This window comes from Mastigoproctus giganteus, chromosome 13, assembly GCF_048544385.1.
Source record: "Mastigoproctus giganteus isolate SK-2022 chromosome 13, ASM4854438v1, whole genome shotgun sequence".
Lineage (NCBI taxonomy): Eukaryota > Metazoa > Arthropoda > Arachnida > Uropygi > Thelyphonidae > Mastigoproctus > Mastigoproctus giganteus.
The window spans coordinates 18,204,393-18,227,938 of record NC_143587.1 but is presented as its reverse complement, the minus strand read 5'-3'; the positions used below and the strand labels follow the sequence as shown (position 1 = coordinate 18,227,938).

Genomic DNA, 23,546 nt, shown 5'->3' with positions numbered 1-23,546 from the left:
TTTTCATTTACGGAGGTCGCATTGCAAGGGTTATGTCAGCTAGTTACTAGGAATTTAGCTGTTCAAAGCCACGACTCCTTTTATTAATAATGCACCCCTTTACTGTATATATGCAGCAAAGGTCATCTAAAAATGTACCGCATTCCTTTCTCCCAAACCTATTCTAATTCTTCCACCCCTTACAACGTACCTGGCAAGGAAATGAGGATGTTGTTCTAACTCTTATTATAGTTCCCAAGGCTATAAGTAGCATTAGAACATCTTTTTGGCCAAATTTACTGATGAAATGCTGGAAATTGTACTGGACCAAGGTTCTTGTGATAGACGGGGGGGGGGGGGAACTTGCAACATATAATCGTGTTGTCTGCGAGTATCTTTGCACCTTACAAATAAAGATCATATTATTATAACTTTCAGCAAATGTCATATACAAGGTGTATTTAAATTGGTGTCAAATATTCTAGGGGCATATTCCCGGCGACCAAACATTAAAAAAAGTTCATATAAACATGGGTCTAGAAACGCTTAGTTTCTTCCCTGCACGCCTCGATACCTCTATCAAGTCATGTAAACACGATACTTGTAGACTCCACCTCTCAGCGTAAAAGATATCTGCAACAGGTAGTAGTGTTTTGTTTTGCTGATTGGCTTTGTTCTGTTGGATTGCGTAATACTTTGGTAACGTTTCGTGGTTCAACTGAATCCCGTCATGGGTTCAGATGAACCTCGAAACGTTGGACTATAATGGAAGTTAAGCTTTTATCTTAACTTAATCATCAGAATGCCAACAGGTACTGGTATTAAAATTCTTCAGTGTAACTTCATAATACAACCCCTCGTGTAGCCATACAATTGCTAAATTGATTTCTTTCAATTTAGCATTTATCCACAAATATTTTATCAAATATCTGCCTGCCAAATATTGACATTCCTCTGAAAAATGTCCAAATATCAAATGTGTTACTCGACTGCCAGTATACGTTCGTCCTCTCGTTCGACAATACACCAATATCAATTTTCTTTTTAAATACATAACCAAGCTATATTTCTGGCTGATCTCATAAAAGAATTGCTTTTGACATTTTCTGAATAATTTTTAACACAAGATAAATCACGAACTCAGATATCATTACAACGATTGGAGAACTAATTTTAAAAGATTGATCAATTTAACACTCATCTATGTATCTTTATCATAATCTTTTCCTCTTCTTGAGTATCTTACGTCACACAATGACAGGGCATTATTCATTTATTTAGATATTTTGAAAAAGAAATTCCATTTGGTACGTTAACGGACGTTTTCAATTCGATTGCACTTTTATGACTAAATTAAATGGAACTTAACCTTCACGTATCCGTTTTCACGTTATGTAAGCAGATATAATTTTCATCAAAATTTAATCAAATACAAATTACGATATTCAACCAATTTTATTTTAAATGTATTGTAATCTCGTCTATGGCACCATAACTTTCACTCGTGACGTAAGGTTTTTCTCTCAGAACGGCGCTAGTTATGATCGATACTTCTTAAATATCACGCTTATATCTCTCAATTTATTTTACCTCTTTCGATCTGCCGCCTATCAACAATAAAAAAATAAATAAATAAATAAAATTCATCTCTCTGTAATATCTTAAAAAATAATTCCTTCCAAGGCCGATTTTTCTTCAATCACAATGCAATTAAATTTGTAACTCAACATTAAAAAGGGTGCTATGGAGGTCATTCAGGGCACCAAACTGACTTTTAAAGGCCTGCATCCAAGAAATTTACTTTTAACATTTTTAAAGTTCGGGCACCATCCATTACTCAGTACATATTATTAATCTAAGTTTCTTCTCCAAGCACAAGAACAGTTATATTACAGTTCCTTGTTATGAATCCCAAATACGACATTCTGTTCCAAAATATTTGCATAAATTAATAAACTCGCTCGCTTCTGAAACAGTGGCCTTTCAGATGGGATCATCTAAAATCCGATCAAGCTTCTCCCTGCACACCATGTGTGTGATGTGTACAAGAAAGCACTAGAAAATATGACCCAACTAATGTTGAAATCCGTTTATTTATCAATCCACTCATTATCGAGCCACTGGATATCAAGATCCCGGATACCAACCGAAAAACAGGGCTGCCTTGGCTAGAGGTACGATCGATCGATCGATGCAGGAGGACTGAAGGCAAGTCACGTGGTCTGAGGAGTCCTAATTTATCCTTTTGAGCAACAATGAAAGAGTGCAGATATGGAGGAAACTACAAGAGGCACTGGAACTCCTGATCCACTGGAGAGTACTGTAACACTGTTGAGGCTAAGGATCTTGACAGTATCATGTCAATACGGATAGGATACTTTCAACATGACACAGCTATCCACAGCACTAAATGTGCAAAAGAGTTGTTTTAAGAACACGAGAAAGATTTCAAGCATCGTCCCAATCCTCAGATTCCAAACACACAGAACATTTGTAGAATGGAAAGGACATTTCTTTACTCACGTCACCCCTGGAAATGAGGGCAGTTTTAATACAAGAATGATCCAATTTCCTTGTGTCACTTTTCAACACCTTGTCGTGTCGGAGCAGTGATTCGGGCCAATGGTAGCCCAACACGCCATTAAAGTGACCAGGCAGTATGGAAGCTAATGCATCAAAAACATGCTTTGGCTCAACTTTTCCGCGTACACCAGCAAGATTACCATATCCTGCGAATAACTCCGGAATAATTTTAGGTTATCGTCAAAATTCAACAGAGAGGCCTCCACAGTTTCGGATTTGGCACCTTCCACCGTTTGGGTCTACGGAAAGGTTTTCAAGCGATACTGAGGTTCAAAGTTCTTTTGAAATATTTTCAAGTTTTGTTTTTCTGTATTTATTTTCAGCCAGCAAACAGAATACCCAAACCTTAGAATCCTGCATAAAATTTACTTCAGAATGATGCATTTCTCGAATTTGACAAGAATAACACCCATCAGCAGAATTAGGACATCACCCTAATTCTGCTTTATGGTAGATACATGCACAGGTAGATAGAAAAGTGATGAATTTCCTTATTTCATAGCGATTATGGATTTGACTAAACCTTTGACGATTTTCAACTTTGCAAATAACTTTTTTGAGCTATTGTTGTTGCTGTCGTAATTTGGTTTTAGGAGCATCAGCGACTACGGCCACATTGCTCCGTGTATACTGTCTGTAAAATCCGTGGTCGATTTTGTATTTGCTAGAAAAAAAAAAATCCGAGTTTCCGGAAGAAAAAAAACCATGCTATCCTAGCCTGAGACCGACTAACTCAGCTACATTGTGAAAAAGGCCCATAAAAATTCCTCACGTCACCGACGGGACTCGAACTCGGGTATTTTCCACTAACTGTGCTACCCACGAGGGCGCTTTTTGAGCTATCACAGAGTTAGTTCAATCTATGTATTGAGGTTTGGCTGAAAGAAGAAGAAGAAATGAATCACTTATAAGTTTATCAAGTGGAAATCTGCTGTACACCAATGGAAACAGTGAAAGGAGTGAAGGTGGAGTTGGGTTTCTGGTCCATAAAGATTTTAAAAACAACATTTTGGAATTCAAAAGTACATCAACAAGGGTGTCAAGACTAATACTCAAGATTTCTAAGAGGTACAAGCTAAAGATTATAATGATTTATGCACCAACATCGAGCCATGATGATGAAGAGGTTGAAGAAATGTACACCGAAATTGAGTCTTCTAGATGAGCAGAAAACCCACTACACTATTATTATGGGGGACTTCAATGCTAAGGTTGGAAAAAGGCAAAACAGCGCAGAAAGAGGAACTATAGGAAATTTTGGAATTGGTGAAAGAAATAAAAGAGGTGAAAGACTTGTGGAATTTGCAGAATCTCAAGGACTGTCAATAATGAACACTTTTTTTCAAGAAAAGGGTGAACAGAAAGTGGACATGGAAGAGGCCAAATGGATTAACAAGTAATGAAATCGATTTAATCCTCACTAACAGAAGATATATTGTGAATGATGTTACCGTCCTGAATAAGGTAAATGTTGGAAGTGATCACAGAATGGTAAGATGTACACTTGATATAGATGTAGGAAAGGAAAGGAAAAAACTGACTCGAATAAATAATACAAAGGTCTTTGAGATAACAGAGGAGGAGAAAAAGCAGTATGTACTGGAACTTAAGAACAAGTTTGAGCTTCTGCAGACTGCTGAGGACCAAGATATCGACGAGGAATATTACAACTTTTTGAAAGTGATAAAGCCCAAGAAACCTATAGGGAAAAAGAAATCCAAAGAAGAAAAAATTAGTCAAGAAACACTTGTCATGATGAACCGAAGACGACAAATGAAGAGCAAGAAAAACACTGACAGAGAGAAAATTGAGTATACTGAGTTATGCAAAGCCATTAGAAAGAGACTCAGACAGGACATAAGAAGATTTAACACAAGAAAAGTAGAACAAGCATTAAGGGAAAACAAAGGATTTAAATCAGCAGCCATGAGCAGTAATACAGAAAGACAAATGATACTGAAACTGAAGAATAGCGATGGTGTACTTATAAACAGCAGAGAAGGCATAATTCAAATAGCAGAAGACTACTATAGAGAATTATACAAGGAGCGAGGGAATGATACCAGCAGTGGGGAAGATGGATTGCAAAGTAGCAACACATACGACATACCCGATATTCTTCCTGATGAGGTAGAACATGCATTGAAGAAAATGAAGAATCGGAAAGCCCCGGGGGAAGATGAAGTTACTGTAGAGTTGTTAAAATTGGGAGAGAGAGACATAACAAAAACTGGCAAGGCTCTTCACAAAGTACATTAGAAAAGGTTGTTGTTGTTGTTATTTGGTTTTTAGGAGCATTAGCAACTAAGGCCATATTGCTCCGATTAGAAAAGGTGTGACGCCTAAGCAGTGGAATAATGCAATCATAGTTTTGCTGCATAAGAAAGGAGATAAATCAGAAATGAAATTGGAAATTATAGACCAATTAGCTTGTTATCCCACATCTACAAGTTGTTCACAAGGGTCATTACTAACAGATTAGAAAGAATACTGGATGAGAATCAACCGAAAGAGCAAGCTGGCTTTAGGACAGGATTCTCAACTATGGATCACCTTCACGTAATATCACAGCTAATGGAGAAAGCAAATGAATATAAAACACCATTATGCCTGGCATTTGTGGATTATGAAAAGGCATTTGACTCCATACAGCATAAGGCAATGTTTCGGGCACTGGAAAGACAAGGCACAGATACCCCATATATTATGATTTTGAAGAAAATATATGAGAGTGCTACCTCCTTTATTAGACTTGACAAAGACAGTAGCAAATTTAAAATCGAGAAAGGAGTTCGACAAGGAGACACAATATCTCCGAAGCTGTTTACTGCTGCCCTTGAGAAAGCTTTCAGAAGATTAGACTGGTCGCAGAAAGGAGTCAATGTGAACGGAGAGTACCTAAACCATTTACGATTTGCAGATGACATTGTGGTTATAAGCCACGATCCCAAAGAATTAGAGGAAAATCTTAATCAGTTATGCACAGTTAGTAAGGATTTTGGACTAAAGATGAATATGGCTAAAACAAAAGTAATGATGAACAAGTATGCCACGGAAAGGGAAATAATGATTGAAGGAGCAGTAATTGAAAAGGTGGAGTCATATACTTATCTGGGACAAGTTATTAGCTGTAATAATGATAAATGGCTGGAAGTCAAGAGAAGAATAAATTTTGGATAGCATTCAGGAAATATAGTCACATACTGAAGAGCAATATCCCAGTTTGTCTGAAACGTAAAATAATTAACCAATGTGCACTCTCCATCATGACTTATGGAAGTGAAACTTGGGCACTCACCAAAAGAATGGAAGAGAAGCTGAGAACTACACAGCGAAGAATGGAACGAATTATATTGGGAATCAGACTGTTTAGATAAGAAGAGAAACACATGGATTAGGCAGCAAACTCAAGTAAAGGACATTCTTATTAAAACTAAAGAACTAAAATGGTCTTGGGCAGGACACATAGCTCGAAGACATGATGACAGATGGACTAAGAAAATAACAGAATGGTACCCAAGAGGAGCTAGAAGAAAACCTGGAAGACAAAGGCGGAGATGGATAGATGAAATTCATGAGTTTTGGGGTAGTAAATGGATGGCCAGTGCTCAAAACAGAAGGAATTGGAAAGTTGCAGATGAGGCCTTCATCCTGCAGTGGATTGAAAATGGCTGATGATGATGATGATGTATCCTACATACATCCTACTTACGAACCTAATCAGATTACGAACACAAATTAGATTAATCAGATTACATCTAATAATCGTACATCTAATAATAGTTCGTAATCAGATTACATCAGATTACGAACCTAAGGGGGCATAAATTCAAATTAAGAAAAGACAGATGTAAATTGGATGTGCGGAAATTTGCCTTTAGCCAGCGGGTGGTTAATTGCTGGAACAAACTTCCATCTGTCGTTGTGGAAGTTGATAGGTTGAATAAATTTAAGAAGGAACTGAACAGGCATTTGGAGGGAATGGTGTGATTTTTTTTTTTTTTTTTTTTTGGCTGATGCTGCATAAGCTCATACATTTGCTTTCTTGCATCGCATGGCACTACTACTACTACTACTTTACCTATACACAACGATTTTACCATCTGCAAATTGTTGTTGAAAACAATTCGCAGATGGTAAAAGAAAGCGTAGGTCATAACGCTAATCATTTTTTTTTTAACTCAAACAGCGACAACCGTTTCGACACACCACCCATCGCATGACACCTGTAGCATTAGTGATTTCCGAAATTTCCCCCTGGATAGGAAGTATAAAAACCTAAACTAAATGACACCTGTATAATACATACCGAAATGAACGAACCAAGGACCAGAAATATAATGAAGTTGATGATCACATAATAAAATAAACAGTACTAAAAAGTAACTAAAGCAAAAAATAAAATTTTAATTATGAACTACAAATACTGTATAAATGTTAACTATATATTCATGTTAAAATATGCAACAGAGACAAAATGCCAAGCCGCTTACGTTAAAGGTAAGATCATTCAGTAGAAAGAAACTGAACTTTTTCAAGAAAATAAATTTTAAAAAATATATTTCTCGTTAAAAAACAAATCATCCAACCGTAATTGGGCAAGCTTCACTTGCAGGTTACTCTTGAACAATCAAATGCTATTTTCTTAAATTGATATTTAAAATATAATATAAATATAGGAAATATATCATAAATATATAAATAAATATATAATATATATATATAGGAAAAGAAATATAAAATTAATATTTCCAATTCTTTTTCATACAATTCTTCCTTGCTTATTTAGGAAAGTCCCTTTCTTCACTTGACATGAGTCATTTCCTTGAGTCTGGCAAACTCCTCAGAGAATTCTCCAATAGGGGTCCACATTTTTTTTTTTTTTCGGCAACTATTGACATCTCGTTTTTCGAGATTAGTCTGGATCGGTGAATGTCATTACATTGTCGATGGTGATTCACCAGGTGAAACGCCAAGGTGAGCCGACGCTGCCACTCGATGTAACACCTGGTTTGCGTGCGGGTGGCCCCCCGCCTTGATTTATTATGAACGGGCCACATCATTAACCGCAGTGGTGCACATTTTCCTGTTACTTTTAGCCGTCTCGGTTCGGGGTAGGTTACGTGTGAATCATTTTTTGTGACGTCACCCGAAAACACGCCCGGATAGTTACCCCAGTTTCGATTTAAACCGCAGTGCGTATTCTGCTGCATACATCTGTATTCAAGAAAGCAACAGCAGAGTACATTTATAGCGATGGTATCGTGTTGATAGCATCGCTTTAAAAACAGGTGGAAGTTGCCCTTAAGTTTAGTTAGGGGTGTTTCTTTTAGTTATGAGTACAAATTTTTTTTTTTTTTTTTTTGCTTTTTTTTTTTTTTTAATTAATATATTTGGCAAGTTTGGGAATCCCGAAATTATTCTGCATTGCTAAAACCATCATATCGCATTCCCTTAAAATTTACAGCATGATGACACAATGTCTAATTAACGTAAAAAAAATATATTTTTTAAAATGATAGCACAAATGAAAGTAAATAAACAGCTTTACTTTCAATCTTTAGTATACTTCGGACGCAAGGTTTTATTTTACACTGCAATGTTTAGGAAGTTGTTTAAATGTAATTAATGAATTTATTTATAAATTAGGCATACACTGAGTGGACAGAAATCGTGGGATACCTACCTAGTAACGGGTTGGCAGGCCCACCTTTCGCCCGGATAAGGGCAGTCACATGGCAAGGCATTAAGTCCACTAGTTCACTAAAGCGTTCCATGGGTATTTCCATACCTATGGAACCATAGGTTCCATAGGCACCGCTGTCCATAATTCCATCGCATTCCTGGGTGGAGGATCGAAAGCACCTTTCCACAGCATTCCAAAGATGCTCCAAAGGTTTCATATCCGGTCAACGGGGAGGCCATTCCATAGTGGTAAAACCTGCGGAATGCTCTTCGAGCCATATTCTAGTCACCACGGCTCTGTGGGGAGGCGCATTGTCCTGCTGGAAGAGTCCACTGCCCTGTGGGTGCACGGTGACCATGAAGGATGCAGATGGTCTGCAAGTATGGACATGTAACCTAGACCGTTCAGAGCGTCTAAAAGTACCAGAGGTCCCAACGTGTGCCAGTTGAACACGCTCCAGACCATTATCGACCTGACTAAACAGTTCCTTGTTGCCGACCGGGCTAGCCGGGTGGGTAAAGTGCCTACCTGGCAACCCAAAGGTCGCCGGTTCGATTCCCGCCTCGGGCTTGGATCAAAGTACTGCAAAAACCTTGGGAGGTGCATTATGGCCACAGAAGCCTATGCGCCATCGCATTAACATGACGGGTGCATAGCTTCTTACGGTTTCCGCCAGATACGCACCCTCCCGTCCACTCGAAATAAACGGGACTCACCGGACCCGTCTCCAATCATCCAAGGTCCAGTGCTGATCATCCAAGGTCGTTGAAGTCGGCGATGATTTGTGCCACTGTCGTTCTCCGGTTGGCTGAAACAATGCGAAACAGACCACCAACACCTTCTCCACTCACATCGCTGTCCACTATGAGATGTAATTCCGGAAATGGCGTATTCCCGATACACTCTTGATACTGTCGAACGGGGATAGTGCAATTTCTGTACCACCTCCGCTTTAGAGTAACCAATACGTCGAGCACCTACTATCATCCCTCTTTCAAAGTTGGTTAATTCATGTCGTTTATCCATACTGACATCGAATCACCGTCTACGTGAATGCAATGTACCTATATACCTGCTAATCGGTGAGTTCTTTTTTTTTGGTAGTTGGCGCATCGGCTTCTGTGGCCATAGTGCACCTCCCAAGGTTTTTTGCAGTACTTTTGATCCAAGCCCGAGGCGGGATTCGAACCCGCGACCTTTCAGTTGCCAGGCAGGCACTTTACCCACCCGGCTAGCCCGGTCGGCGCGGTGAGTTCGTCCACTAACGAGTGAGGTGACAGTGCCGCGTCGCCTAGGAACCAGGTATCCCATGAATTCTGTTCAGTGTATACATAAAGTTGCCCTCCTAATAAACGGATACATATGTCTATTAAAATAAGCAAAAACTGAAAACCATATTTATTAATACAGTAGTCATATAATCTACACTCACTGTCTAAAAAATTACAAACCTTTATTCAATATCTAGTAATGCCACCTGTTGTTCAAATTACAGCTGATACGCGTCGTGGAATGGATTCCTCTAGGCGTCTGAGGGAGCCCAGCTCCAAATTTTACCATTCTTCAATCAAGAAGCTGCTGTACTGTTGTCGATAGACAATTGCGAAGCCAAACTACACTTCCCAACATATCCTAGACATTCTCAATTTGTTTGAGATCTTGATAATTAGGCAACCAGTGTTCGAGGAATATTACCAGGATTGAGAATATTTCTCGAACCACTCATACACAATTTTTTGGACTGAGGTGTGTTGTCGTCTTAAAAGATTCGGGTAAAAATGTAAAATGAAATAAAAATGAAAGTTGGTCCAATAGGACAGAAAGATATTCAAGGTATTATTCGAGGTAACACGATCCACGACCTTCTAATGGTATGAGCGGACCACTCCGTACCAAGAGAACATACCCCATACTATGGTACATGAAATATTTCGATTTTTTTTTACAGAAAGAAAAGTGGCTTTCATATAGCTACAAGACTACCAAACCAGAGATTCTTCAGCTCCAATCTCATAGTTCGATTAGAAAAGGGTCTTTCTCTGCTTAAACTGAATTTTCAGTCATTTGCTGCAAATTGGACCTTGTATTCTGACGCACAATTCACTTTAAATTCCTGCGGCCTCCTTCTTGGGATACCGACTTTCTGCGGAATTTCTTTCTTTTAGAGCTGCACTCTGCTTTCGTCTTCCACTTACTGTACGGTTCAGAGATTGCATTCAATACACCACTGATTTACTCTGTCCTCTAGATGTTTATCAGATGGGATCTATATAATAATTTGCTTATGTCCCTCTAACCGGAACGTTCTTTGAACTTGAATAAGTCAAAGACTAAACAAGCATTTGACCTGATTTCTTTTGCAACAGGTTTTGTTTAACACAAAAATTGAGTAAAAAAAAAAAAAAAAAAAAAAAAATTCCAAAAAAAATTCGGACAGATTATCAAATCCCGACAATTGATTTAGCTCCCAGAGAAACTAACTTGCCGTTTACTTTTGAAGAGAAGACAATTTCATTGCGTTCGTTATCACAATAAACAAATCCCATGGTTAAACTTTCAACAAATATGCCATTTTTTCTCAGGGACAACTTTACATAGAAGTTTCCAGGTCCAATTAATTTTTGTGCAATAATTGTAATGTATTTTTAAAAAGCACAATATAGTCAAACATGTAAAAGTTATCAAATTCCATTTTTATCCGAGTCCACACTGATACCTCAGCTAGCAGCAAGGCAGTCGAGGGAAAAGATTTTTGTAATTACTTTGATATTAATCCTTACTTCTTCTCTAAAACAGATTTGGCTAAATATACTGCTCGACAAAATTAACAGAACAATATATTTTTCATGAATATTTTATTGTGAATATTCCCAAAGGCGAATATTTCATATAATAGGCATCCTGGCATGCAAATTTCGAGTATCCAGTAGAAATCAATCTATCACCTTATAGAACCGCACATTATGCAAATTATTCATGCTTATAAAAACACGGATTGCGACCACATCAATCCACATTCCCCATTATTTGGCTTGCTCAGTGGCATAGCCACATCTCCAGTACTCAGAATGGCAAGTCGTCGTCACTTAGATGACTCTTTTCAGATGGCGGGCCGTTAAATACTTGAAGCTGGGCAGTCGCAGGCGGTGACACGTTGGCTTAATGTGTGACGCAGAGTCGACTCGGCACTATGGAAGCAGTTTCACTAGACAGGATCCATTACAAGATGAGCTGGCCAAGGTCGCCAGAGGCCTTCTATGTGGCTGTAACAGCAACACGGAACCCTACGATGTCCTGTCATCAACTTTCTCTTGAGGATACTGTGGCCAGATGAAAACATTTCCAATCGAACATTTCCAATTAAGAAGGCTCAATTCAAGTGGACTCTAAGCAAGAAAGCCAGTGGTTTGTATTCCATTAATCCCGATGACGCAAAGAACTTTAGTGGGCTTTTTTTACTCCGTGGCTGAGTTAGTAGATCTCAGGCGTAGATAGCAAGGTTTTTCCCACAGAAACCGGGGTTTTTCATCCAGCAAAACAGGCAAATCGACCAGAGAATACACTCAATTTACAGTCATAATACATATATGGGTATATTAGCATTAGTAGAGGCACATGAAGCAAGAAAGCAAACTTATGCAGCATCAGTCAAAATAAAAGAAAAGCTCCGATTTCACTCCTCCATTCTTCCAATTATTTGGGCTATCAACTTCCACAACAAAAGATGGAAGTCTGTTCCACCAATCAACTACCCGCTGACTAAAGGCAAACTTCCGCACATCTATCCTATAACTGCCTTTCCTCAATTTGAATTTATGCACTCTCGGTTGATTATTCTGAACAAGAGGAAGAATCCCATCAGCACTGAGCATGTTCAAACCATTCAAGGCCTTATACACCTCAATCAGATCACCTCGCAGGTGCCTAGTCCCCAAACACTGTAATCTGCAAAACTTAAGCCTTTCTTCGTAAGAGCAACCTTTTGTTCCATTCACTAATCTAATCTTGTTGCCCTTTTCTGTACTCGTTCCAACAGCCCACATCCTTCTTAAAATGAGGCCTCCAGACCTGTGTACAGTACTCAAGCTGTGGCCTGACCATCGCCTTATACAAGGGGATAATCACCTCGTTATCCCTACTAGAAAAATTCCTGTATATCATTGACAAAACACCATGAGCTACTCTTGCAGACCGTCCGCACTGCTCAGAAAACTTCATATCTGCGTGCACAATTACCCCCAGGTCCTTTTCATTCTCTTCCACTGTCAGTGTAGTACCACAAAGTTGATACGTTATTCTGGGGTTACTGCTTCCCATATGTAGTACTTTACATTTGTCAAGGTTAAACTTCATTTGCCACCTCTCAGTCCATCTGCTCAACTTTTCTAGACCCTGTTGCAGCAGCATACTGTCATTAGTGTCATTAACAACTCTGCCAACCTTCGTATCATCTGCAAACTTGGACATTAAGTCTGATATATCAATATCATTGATATATCAGGATATATCAATGATGTATACCATCATCAATATCATTTATAAATACAGAAAACAACAATGGACCCAACACTGAACCCTGAGGGCTCCACTAATAACATTAATCCACGAAGAGCAGTGTCCATTGATTACCACTCTCTGTCTTCTCCTACTCAACCACCCCTTTATCCATTGCAGCAATTTTCCTCCAATGCAGCACTGCTCCAATTTGTGCAGCAGTCTTCCATGTGCAACAATATCAAAAGCCTTTCTAAGATCCAAATATATAATATCAAAGTTATTCCCTGCATCCAGTTCTTTTGTGACCACATCATAGTATCCAATCAAATTGGTCAGGCAAGACTTCCCCTTAACAAAACCAAGCTGTGTCCGAGCTATAACTGAAGTCTTGTCTAGATGATCTTGCAGTGCTTCTTTAACCAGTGCTTCCATTAATTTCCCTGGAACAGAAGTTAAACTAACAGGTCTACAGTATAATTACTTGTGTCGCCCTTTGATCCTCCTTTGTGAATTGTGGTCACATTTGCACATTTCCAGTCTATGAGTACCTCCCCCTGAGTCCAAGGAAGCTCTCATAATTATGGCTAAGGGTTTGCTTACTTCCTTTGCTGCCCCCTTTAATATAACTGGATAGATCCCATCCACCCCGGGTGCCTTTCTTGTGTTTATCCTCAACAGTTTCTCCTCCAATTTACTCCCAGTTATTTCAAGATTCTGTAGCTTACTGCTAGAGTTGAATACACATCTGGCATTCCCCTCGCTGAATAACTCCTCATGTGTGAATGTCGATGCAAAATATTCATTTAGTTTGTTAGCTACCTGAACAGGATCAATAACAGTTGACCCATCAATATCAAGTGGACCAATCTGATTCATCCCCTTCCTTCTAGAGTTTACATAAGTAAAGAACTCTTTGCTGTTTTTCTTTGCATCCCTTGCGAAGGATTTCTCGTAATCTGCCTTTGCCTGCCTAATCTCCTTTGTGACTTGGTTACAGACCAACTTATATCTATCATAGGCTTCCATGTCACCCATTAATTTGTATGTATCCCATGCATTTTTCTTCTCTGCCATATGTCTCATTAGTTCATCTGACAACCATTTAGGCCTGAACCTTGAACAATATTTCTTAGTTGGTGTGTAAAGCCTAGTAGCTTCCAAGATTAATTCTTTGAATGCTTCCCATTTTAAATTTGCTGTTGGTAACATCAGTTGGTCCCACTATATAGAATTTAAATACTGTCTCAGACCTCCGTAGTCGCCTTTACGAAAGCAAAAACCCTTCCCTTTATCCTTGATGGTATTTACATGTACCATGTCTTATATGTAAGGGATTACAGGTGGTCCTAATATAATAATTTGAATTTGAATTCCATTAATCCTAAACCTCTAAGAGCATATCGAAATAAGTGCATACAAACTTGACTTGCAACCCCATGGGTACTATTCTGTTCTCCGATGAATCCCGTTTTAGCCTACAGATTCTAGACATTTCATCTGCATTCAACGAAGAATGCGGTGCCATCCCTCCCATATCAGAGAAAGAGGCACTTAGGGTAGAGGCGGTGTTCTCGTGTGGGGGCGGAATAATAATAAAGGCCGCACCTGTCTTTATGTTTTTGATGGGGTAGTGCAACTGCGCAGAGGCTGCACCGAGAACAGATCCGCGAACCGTATGTAAGACTTTATGGGTGCAGTTGGCCCAGATTTTATTTTAATGCACGATAACGTCACGTCACGTCACGTCACTGCATGTAGAGCTTAAGTGGTGGAAGAATACTTAAAACTGAAGATATCCAACGACTGCCGTGACCAGCACGATCGACGGCTTAAATCCAATCGAACGTGTGTGGGACGCCGACGGCAACTCCTCGATCACTTGGTGAGCTAATGTCTGCGCTGGTGGAAGAATGGGATTTATTACCACAGAATCTTATAGACACCCTTACTTCGAGTATGGTCCACCGCTGTCAGGCCTATTTAGCCGTTGGAATGGTTCATACGCCGTACTGATGTCATGTAACCATATTTTTGAGCATCTTGTATAGTATCGACTTCTGTAATATTACCTTTTTGGTAATTCTTATACAACCCCTATAAATGTCCCTTATACCTGTCCGAAGTTTCTCGCTGTCCACTCATTTCATTGTTATTCTATGGTACATCAACCTAATAAATTTTGTCCAGCTTCACCGCAAGCTGCACGAGTCACACCACGTCTTATACGCGATCTATTAATTTTGTTGAGCAGTGTATAAAATCCAATTCGTCTCCGCGTAAGTCAGCGTATCTGTCGTCCCATTTCCTCACATGAACTCGAAATAAATCTTGAATGAGCAATGTGAAATTGGTACCTCTATATCGCATACCTGACGATGTTACCTTGATGCTCATTATTTTCGAAGTGGGCTATTTCTTTTCCACTGCTCTGTACTTGCTTCCTTTTCATCCCACACTTTTCTAAACAATTTTGTACAACCACTCTGTTTCTCCCTTCATCTCAACTGCACTTATAATCCTTGCATTTCCTTCAAAAGTCCTGCTGCATTCCCCTTTTTTACATGCTCTTCATGGCCTCTTTTATTTCTTCGCCACATTTATTGCCCACAGCTTTGCGAAAAATCTGTTTTCCCCTTTCGTTTTTTCCCAAATCAGCAGTTTACGTTCCCCCCCCCCACCTTTATGCTTGTATTAGATTCTCATTCATTAAGGCACCCCCACACAATTTTATATATTTGATAAAAGATAAACAAAAAAACGATACTTTTTTTATTCCTTGATATCGTCATTTTTATTCTATTTTATTTTTTCTTCTTTTATCATAATATAAAAATATCTTTTCGCTTTTTCTTTTTCTGTACTTCACGTTTCTCTGATTTACTTTGTTTGCACTTTTACCAAATATTCTATCCCCATGTTTTACTACTACCTTTTTTTTTTTATATCTACACTAGTGTCCAAAAAGAAACAGAAACGCGCGACATACGAGCTGTGACAATAAAGTTCCTGGACCTGTACTGATGCGGTCAGGTTCGATGAGTCTGGAAACAAACATAGATGAGTGTTAGTGTTTCAGTACGACCCAGGGACGAAGAGCCTCAGCATGCAGTGGACTTCAAAATCATCACCAAAGCCCAAAAAGTTTCGTTTCAGAAATACAGTATCAAGACGAACCTGATCATGTTTTTCAACAAACAGGATGTGATTCACAAGGAATTTTTATCTGAGGGTGGGGGGGAGAGAATCAATGCTGCGTTCTACGTACAGGTGCTACAAAGACTACTGAAGCGCATTTCAAAGGTGAGGCCGTAATTTCGAGAGAAAAGCAGCTGGTTCTTGTTGCACTTGAATGCCCCAGCTCATTTCACACTTATTGTGACATTTCTGAGGAAACATAGCATTGTATAGATCTACCATTCACCCTACTCTTCCAATTCAGCACCAGCGGACTTCTTCCTCTTTCCCAAAGTAAAAATTGCCTCAAAAGAAGGAGAAGAAATATGTTGGGGACGGAGGAAAAACGTAACCGCAAACTGAACATAACATCTTTTACAGTCCTTCGTCGACTCCTCAGAAACTTTTAGAAAGGTGTAATAACTGCATTCAATCAGGTAGTTACTTCGAATAAAAATAAAACCATTTTTGAGCTCCTTCGCTTTGTACTTTTTATTGCACCAGTCCACGAACTTTATTGCCACACCTCGCATTTTTAATTATAAATAAAAATTGAATAAAATATTCTCTCTCTCTCTCTCATATTACGTAAAAAAAAAAAAAGCCGTGTACAATCTGTTACAACATGCCACGGTCGCAATTGAGGTGGAACAAGCAGGGAGCTCGCCTCGGAGGACAAACCACTAAAGTGAAAACGTAGGATTCAAAAAATAATAATAAAAAAAAATATATATATATATATATTGCTTTTTTAAAACTTTGAAATACCGACATATGATTGAGCGCGTCACGCAGTTCATACAATTTATTTATTTATTCTTTTTTAATTCATAATTTTCATTTATGGAGGGTGCAAAATTTTTATTTTGCTTAGAGAGCAGCAATACCTAGTCATGAGAGGTTTTTTTTTTTTTTTTTCTAACGCTAAAGACAGAAGGAATTTTGTGTGTTTTTCAATTTAATTTTATTTTTTATACTGTAGTTTCTCCCAGGCCAGTAATGACCCCACCCCCGGAAATTCGGTTTCTCTATCCAGCAGAGCACAAAAATCCGCCCATATTTTCAACGAAATTTACGGACACAATTCACTGGCGCCTCATAACCTTGGTTACTTTGCCAGAAAATAAATAAAAACAAACACAAATAAAAATAAAACAAAACAAAACAAAAAAAAATACAATGCAGTACGGTCAGGGGCGGGTCGTCCCGAGGATGAAGGGCTACACTGCACCCGGACGATAAGGTTCAAGGGGCACCTGAAAACCTAAAACGTACATACATATATGAAGAAAATTTTAAGGGCCACTTACCCTAGGAACCCCTTCCCCCCTTGAGTATGATTACAGGATGTGAAGAGCCGACGCGAGGTCTCACCCTTGTTTTAGTGTGTGTCACATGTACATGTGACACACACAAACACACACTAAAACATGTGAAGGTTAAAAGGCAACAAGTCAATTTTAACATATAATACAAACCAAGATAAAAAATTTATAAAATAAAAACATTTTTATTTTAAAGTTGTTTTTTTTTTTTTTTTTTTTTTTTTTTTTTGATTTGGTAGTTATTGGCGCATCGGCTTCTGTGGCCATATTGCACCTCCCAAGGTTTTTGCAGTACTTTGATCCAAGCCCGAGGCGGGAATCGAACCCGCGACCTTTGGGTTGCCGGGTAGGTACTTTACCCACTCGGCTAGCCCGGTCGGCTTTTAAAGTTGTCGATTATTTTGCTGTTTACTAAAATTAATTTAATTATTTAAAAATGTAATATTATGATCTCGGCGGGGCCCCTTGAAGAACTCGGGGGCCCGCGCACTATATACAGTACTTCCTTTTAACCGCTCCCCTCCCTCGTCGTGCCTGTGCGGTTATAATCACCTCCCTTTCAAAGATTTCTAGAAATCGCCATTATGAATGAATCATCAGGCAGCACGACTGCTCAACGCCACCTACAATATATCTTTGAATTACAAACTGACTGAAAAATATCGATTAATTTGACGATCGTTTAGTATCACAATTGACTGATTAGTCGGGAGACCATTTCAGTCAATTGTGTCCAAAAGCAATGCGGTTGGTTCTTATTTATTTATTTTTATTATTATAATATTTTTTTTTGTATACAAATGCGTAACATTTGTATACCAAACTATTACACAATAATGCAACCAATGGCGAAATTTGAATGAGCAGCTCTTGCATCCATTTAAGGGACGACCAGTACAAGCACTACGACCGCGCGAGTCATTGCAACGCCGACGTAGGTGTCTGTTGCTACTTAAATATGCTCGTGATCCCTTATTCCTCCGTAAAGTCCCTTGTACAGATGCACGTTTCACGACAAGCGGAGTACTCAACGTGCTTACGTGGGCATAAAAGAACCCACACACCCAGAGCGTCACACAACATCACGTGTGTTTACGCGTGCAAGTCAATTGTGAATAACAATGTCATCAGTCCATCTGTTTTACCAGTACATCTTACATCTTACACGTAAATCTCAGAACAAAATTATCAAAGTCGTTAACGATGTGCCTCTTTGTATATTCAACAAGGAATGTGACCTGATAACGGTGCCTCGCTACTTTGGCCAAGCAATTAATGAATTCCTTAGCATAACATATCCTAACCATTGAATTGGCCAAATCCGGTTTTATTTTATTTATTTATTGTTTTTTCACGTCACGGGCGATGAATGCAGTCCCCCCACCCCCCACAAGGGAAACTGGGATAGATATTCCATCCAGCAAGCAACCACAGACTACACAATTTACAAATATAGTACACTGACGCCTCATGGCCTTGGTTACTTTGATACAAAAACACTAAAAACAACACAAGCGAGAAAAGTAAAAATTAAAAAAAAAAAAAAAAAGACACGCGGACGCAAGCGTTCACATTAAGCATACACAGTTTGATTATCTTTAACAAAGATGGGACTAGAAGAGTACAGTACAGTAATGAATTTAAATTACATCAGGTACCCGTTAGCTACGAGTTAAATTCACAGCACATTGAATTCAGGCACGTGATAGTCGTACAAGATACTCACGGTAGGTTTCTAATATTTTGGCAAGCTAGTGTACATATACTTATATCATTAAAAACGCAAAACTAAATTTTTCTAATCCCAAATAATTTTGATTTATTGTTGTCGCTGGTCACTTGATCACTTATATTCGTGATGCGATTACGCTTTTTGTAGGGGAATTTAAATATTTCAGAGAATAATTTAAATTATTCGATTATCAGTCATCATTTTTGTTTTTATGTTTCATCCCTAAGTATGTATATGAAACATTGCGGCCTACTGTAATTAGAGCAAGTGGCGAGGCTACAAATTTTATTAAAAAAAATCTTTCTGAGCTAGTGCATTTCCGGTTACCAAGCAAAAAGGAAGTGACGTTATTGATGTACTAAAAGTACAGCTTTTTATATTTTATTTTACGATAGTTTTTTTTTACAATTTAACTAATTATAATTATTAATTACATAGAAATTATTCTGTTAATGTAAATTTGTAATTTTACAAATTCCAATTAACAGAATAATTCCTAAAATTTTGCACAAGTTCTAATTTTATTTATTATAAATTAATTTTAGCATTGGCTTTTCTTGCTCAAAACAGTTAAAATGCACAGACAGGAACACTTAATTATAACTGAAGCAAAGTTATTTTTTATTACTGTTTTTTTTATATATTACAGTATTTTATTATTTTATATATTATTTATTTACTACTTTTATTATATTTATTTACTTTTATTATTATTTTATTTATTTTGTAAGTAGTGATATTTCATGTTTGGGGGATGCAAAAATTAAATACTACATTTAAAAAATATTACTTCGTTTCAGAAGAAATATCACATGCAAAAAAAAAAAACAAATCTTTGCTATAAGATAAAATATTTGCAACAAATATTTTGGTTGCAAAGTGATTTCAGAAATAATATTTCTTCGTAAAGTATGAAGGAATATTGTGTTTCCCCAAGAACGCTTATCTTTCAGTGGTGGGTATAGCAGTACTATACCAACCACTGAAACATAAACAGAGGGAAAATATTTTTTAAATGAATTAAATGGCTCTAAAATACATTTCAAAAGAATTCAGTCAATGTTAACTTTTGATATTTCTCCCAAGATATAGTAATTTCACGCTTCCCAAAATGGGGGGCCTTTCGTGCTTAAATTCGAAACTGTTGCACTCAATTAATAACTACTACTTACTGGATTATTTACTAGACTTCAAATAAACATTCTGAATCCTCCGAATTGCATAACATAAATTAATTTTCTCTATCCACTTACTTTCACGACGTCCGACTTCTCTCCATCGGACTCCGACCTCTCATCGTGTTCCTCAGCACCACTCTCCTTGGAGCCCAAGTTCCTGTCGTATATCCTATCTTCAGGATCGGTTATATTCACGAGGGTTTCATTATTTCTAATTTTGTCCTCATCTCCAATATTGGAGTCCACAAAAGTTGGAAAGTCACGCCACTGCCTACCAACAATGCACTTATCATCAGCGTCCACTAAGTTTTCCCAAACCTTGAGATCTCCAGGGTCTTTAACCTCCTTGAATTCGCCATCTTTAGGCGTAAGTGAAGGTGACAGGGGAGGGTCTTTTCTAAAGTCTTTTAAAATTTGGTGATGCGGGATGTCCTTCTGACCGGTAACAACGATGGTACAGTCCTTGCCCAGAACACCAATCTTCTCAGAGTCATTTTCGGGATGTACTTGCCTCGTGTCTCTAACGGTGCGTGATGTACGAGAAGGCTCTTTTGGAGGAGAAAGAGGATGATCTTTATCTGTATTGATTCCCTCTTTTTCTTTATCCTTCTTCCTGCCACTAATGCTTCTGAAAAAAGCAAAAATAAAAAAGAGTAATAAATTATTGATATCATGCACAGTATTAAATGAATTGTACAGTTAAATAAATATTCACTTGTCTTCAACAAAACTAAAAATACTGGGCAAAATACAAGCTAAATAGAGAGCGCACTGCTATTTTTGACAGGTTGGATAGTCAGAGTTTTCGCCGTGCGTTTTTTCTTGTCCAGTTGAATATTTCGGTCAACGTCCCTAACCTAACTGTATATAACAGTTCCATTATGGAGGGTAGGTTATGGAAACTTAGGGAAAACTGCAAAGGCAAAGCATAACGAAGCTGCTGACATGTTCTCGGTTTACCACTCCCTGGATTCTAACAAAAAAGGGTTAAATACCGCAAAGATTGCGTGGGTAAGTTTTCCCACTGATTGTAAATTTAAAATGCAACATCTGATGACTAGCAGATATTTGCATAGATTCTCAAATAATTAGTTAATTCTTGGCGTTGTATTACTTCATTAGGAAGTAGACTATGGTACTGTCCTTAATTTCATTCTCAACCAAAATTTGAAACGAAGGCAGAAAAAGTCGTCATTGTTTAATGAAAGAAAAGAAATGCGACCTCCTTAAGTTGTTATGACTTGCAACACGAAACGAAGCAATGAATGTCACAAAATTACTAGGTTGGCTAAACACACAACACGTTTAGATAATTTTTTTCTTTTTTCTTTTCTCCAGTCATTCATTTTTATGGGACAGCAAACTGAAATTCCTCTTCTAAACTTATCTTGTGGAGGGGAACAATGCAGAGTCTAATTGCCTGAGACATCGTCCAAACAAAACAAAGCTCCGTCAAGTTTTTTTTTTTTTTTTATATATATATATATATATAACAAAAATCCCACTATGGCTGTCCCAGATTCTTCATTTAATGTCCTTAACATTACCACTCATGGAAGAAAATTAGGTGCGCCAAGCAGCGTTTCCTTAGAGAAGGGAAGGGGGGATTGTTTTTTTCCGGCCATGTTAAAGGGGGGAAAAGTCTCTACCAAGGCAATTGCTAAGGTCGACAGCAGTTTAAGGTCATGTACCTATGTCAAGGTAAAGACATAGGTTGTGTGTGTAAGCACCAAGCGCACCCTTTTCCTGGTCAATCTCTTTTTGGGATCCAAGTATACGAACGAAACTAAATTCAGCGCTGATAACTTGTCTTTTTAAGTAAGTAGTGACGAAGATGAAACATTCCATATATTAGTTTTGACAGTTCTAAAACTCAATGCCATATGACATGAAACAGCTGTCAGCAATACAATGAAACCAAATTGGGAACAATTGTAGTCTAAACGATTCAATCTGACATGAAATTTTCCATGCAGTGTGAACAGTTGGAGAGGAAGGCACATGGTGCCCTTTTCATGATTTATAGGAGAGAAGGACATCAACATCATTATCCTTCTGTATAAGATGATGGTCAGAACGTATTTGGAATTTTCTGTTAAGGTCTTAAGGCTGCACCTGAAAAAGGACAAACTTCTGGAGGGAGTTCAAAAAAGTAGGACCCAATTAGCCACCAGTGCAAATCGATGCACATGTGAAGAACGGCTCTCAGATGTGGACTGAAAAGCTTGACAACTAAGCATCTAAGGAGAGATCTGATTGAAGTGTTTAAGGGATGTATAAGATGTATAAAAAAAAAACAAAAAAAAAAAAACTGTCATATTAGAGCCACCCGAGAATTACCCCAATCCACCTGCGTGTATTATTTCCATAAATTGAGTGTGTTCGCTAGAGTGTTTACCTGTTTTACTGGACCCCGAAATCCGAATTTGGGGGAAGAAACCTTGCTGTTCATCCTGACACCGACTAACTCAACCATGGAGTGGAAAAGAGCCCTTAAACGTTTCTCGTGTCATTGACCCGGGTTCGAACCTCCGCCTTTTCCAACTTGGTGCGAGAAGTACGGTGATTATACCCACTATGGTACTCGCGAAGATGGAGTTTACAAGATAGAGAGAATACAAGAATATCATCATATTTAGTGACGTGGACTAGAACCACAGTCAACTCAAACGTGTGCGCTACTGCACCCTCGGCTACGGAGGTCGTCAAATGTATTAAAAATGTGATAATAATTGTCGGATTTTCACTGGTTCCATTTCACTGAAAATTTTGAATGGCTCCACAAATTTTTCTTAAAGGTATAAATTTGGTAAGTCATATTAAGAGATATTTTAAGCTCGTTGACTACTTCAGTTACAGTGCAACAGTTCATATTCTTTGTTGCGTATTATGTATGTTCAGGTCTGGTCGAATGCAATACAGACCCTACTTCCTCTCTGACTGGCTGATTACAGACTCGAATTTGAAGGTGTATACCCACCTTCAAATTTTAGACGATTTTTTAGTATTTCAAAGGCCGACTTATACTCTGAAATATACGGTTAAAAAGGGGGAAGGGAAGTCGAGGAAATTCGCAGCCGTATTGCCACAAACTAAAATAGTATAAATTCAATTTAAAAAATAAATAATAATAATATTATTATAATGATGCAGAGGAATATTTTATTGTGTTCAGCAGTACCCAATGTCTGCATATTTTATTTTCGATTCGAAATACGACTTGGTCATTCCACGTATGATGTACGAATATCTAAATATTTGCATTAGTAAAGAAACTATAAATTCTGTACCCCGTTCTGCAAGATTCACGAACGGACCCTTGTGCTTTTTAAAAATCAATCCAAACCAGTAGTCCACTACCCACGCGGTGGTGTACCAGACAGTATGGTAGT

At 38.2% G+C, this 23,546-nt stretch overlaps 1 protein-coding gene across 7 annotated transcripts in view; it reads right to left on the bottom strand.

Moving 5' to 3' along the window:
- LOC150075824 (uncharacterized) overlaps window positions 1-23,546 on the bottom strand; it is a 376,562-nt gene that overhangs the window by 264,303 nt on the left and 88,713 nt on the right. For all 7 annotated transcript variants that reach the window (XM_090387480.1, XM_090387477.1, XM_090387479.1 and 4 more), the window contains exon 2: window positions 20,230-20,782. In XM_090387480.1, coding sequence (XP_090243606.1) covers window positions 20,230-20,782 — 553 coding nt within the window. The remainder of the gene's footprint in view (window positions 1-20,229; window positions 20,783-23,546) is intronic.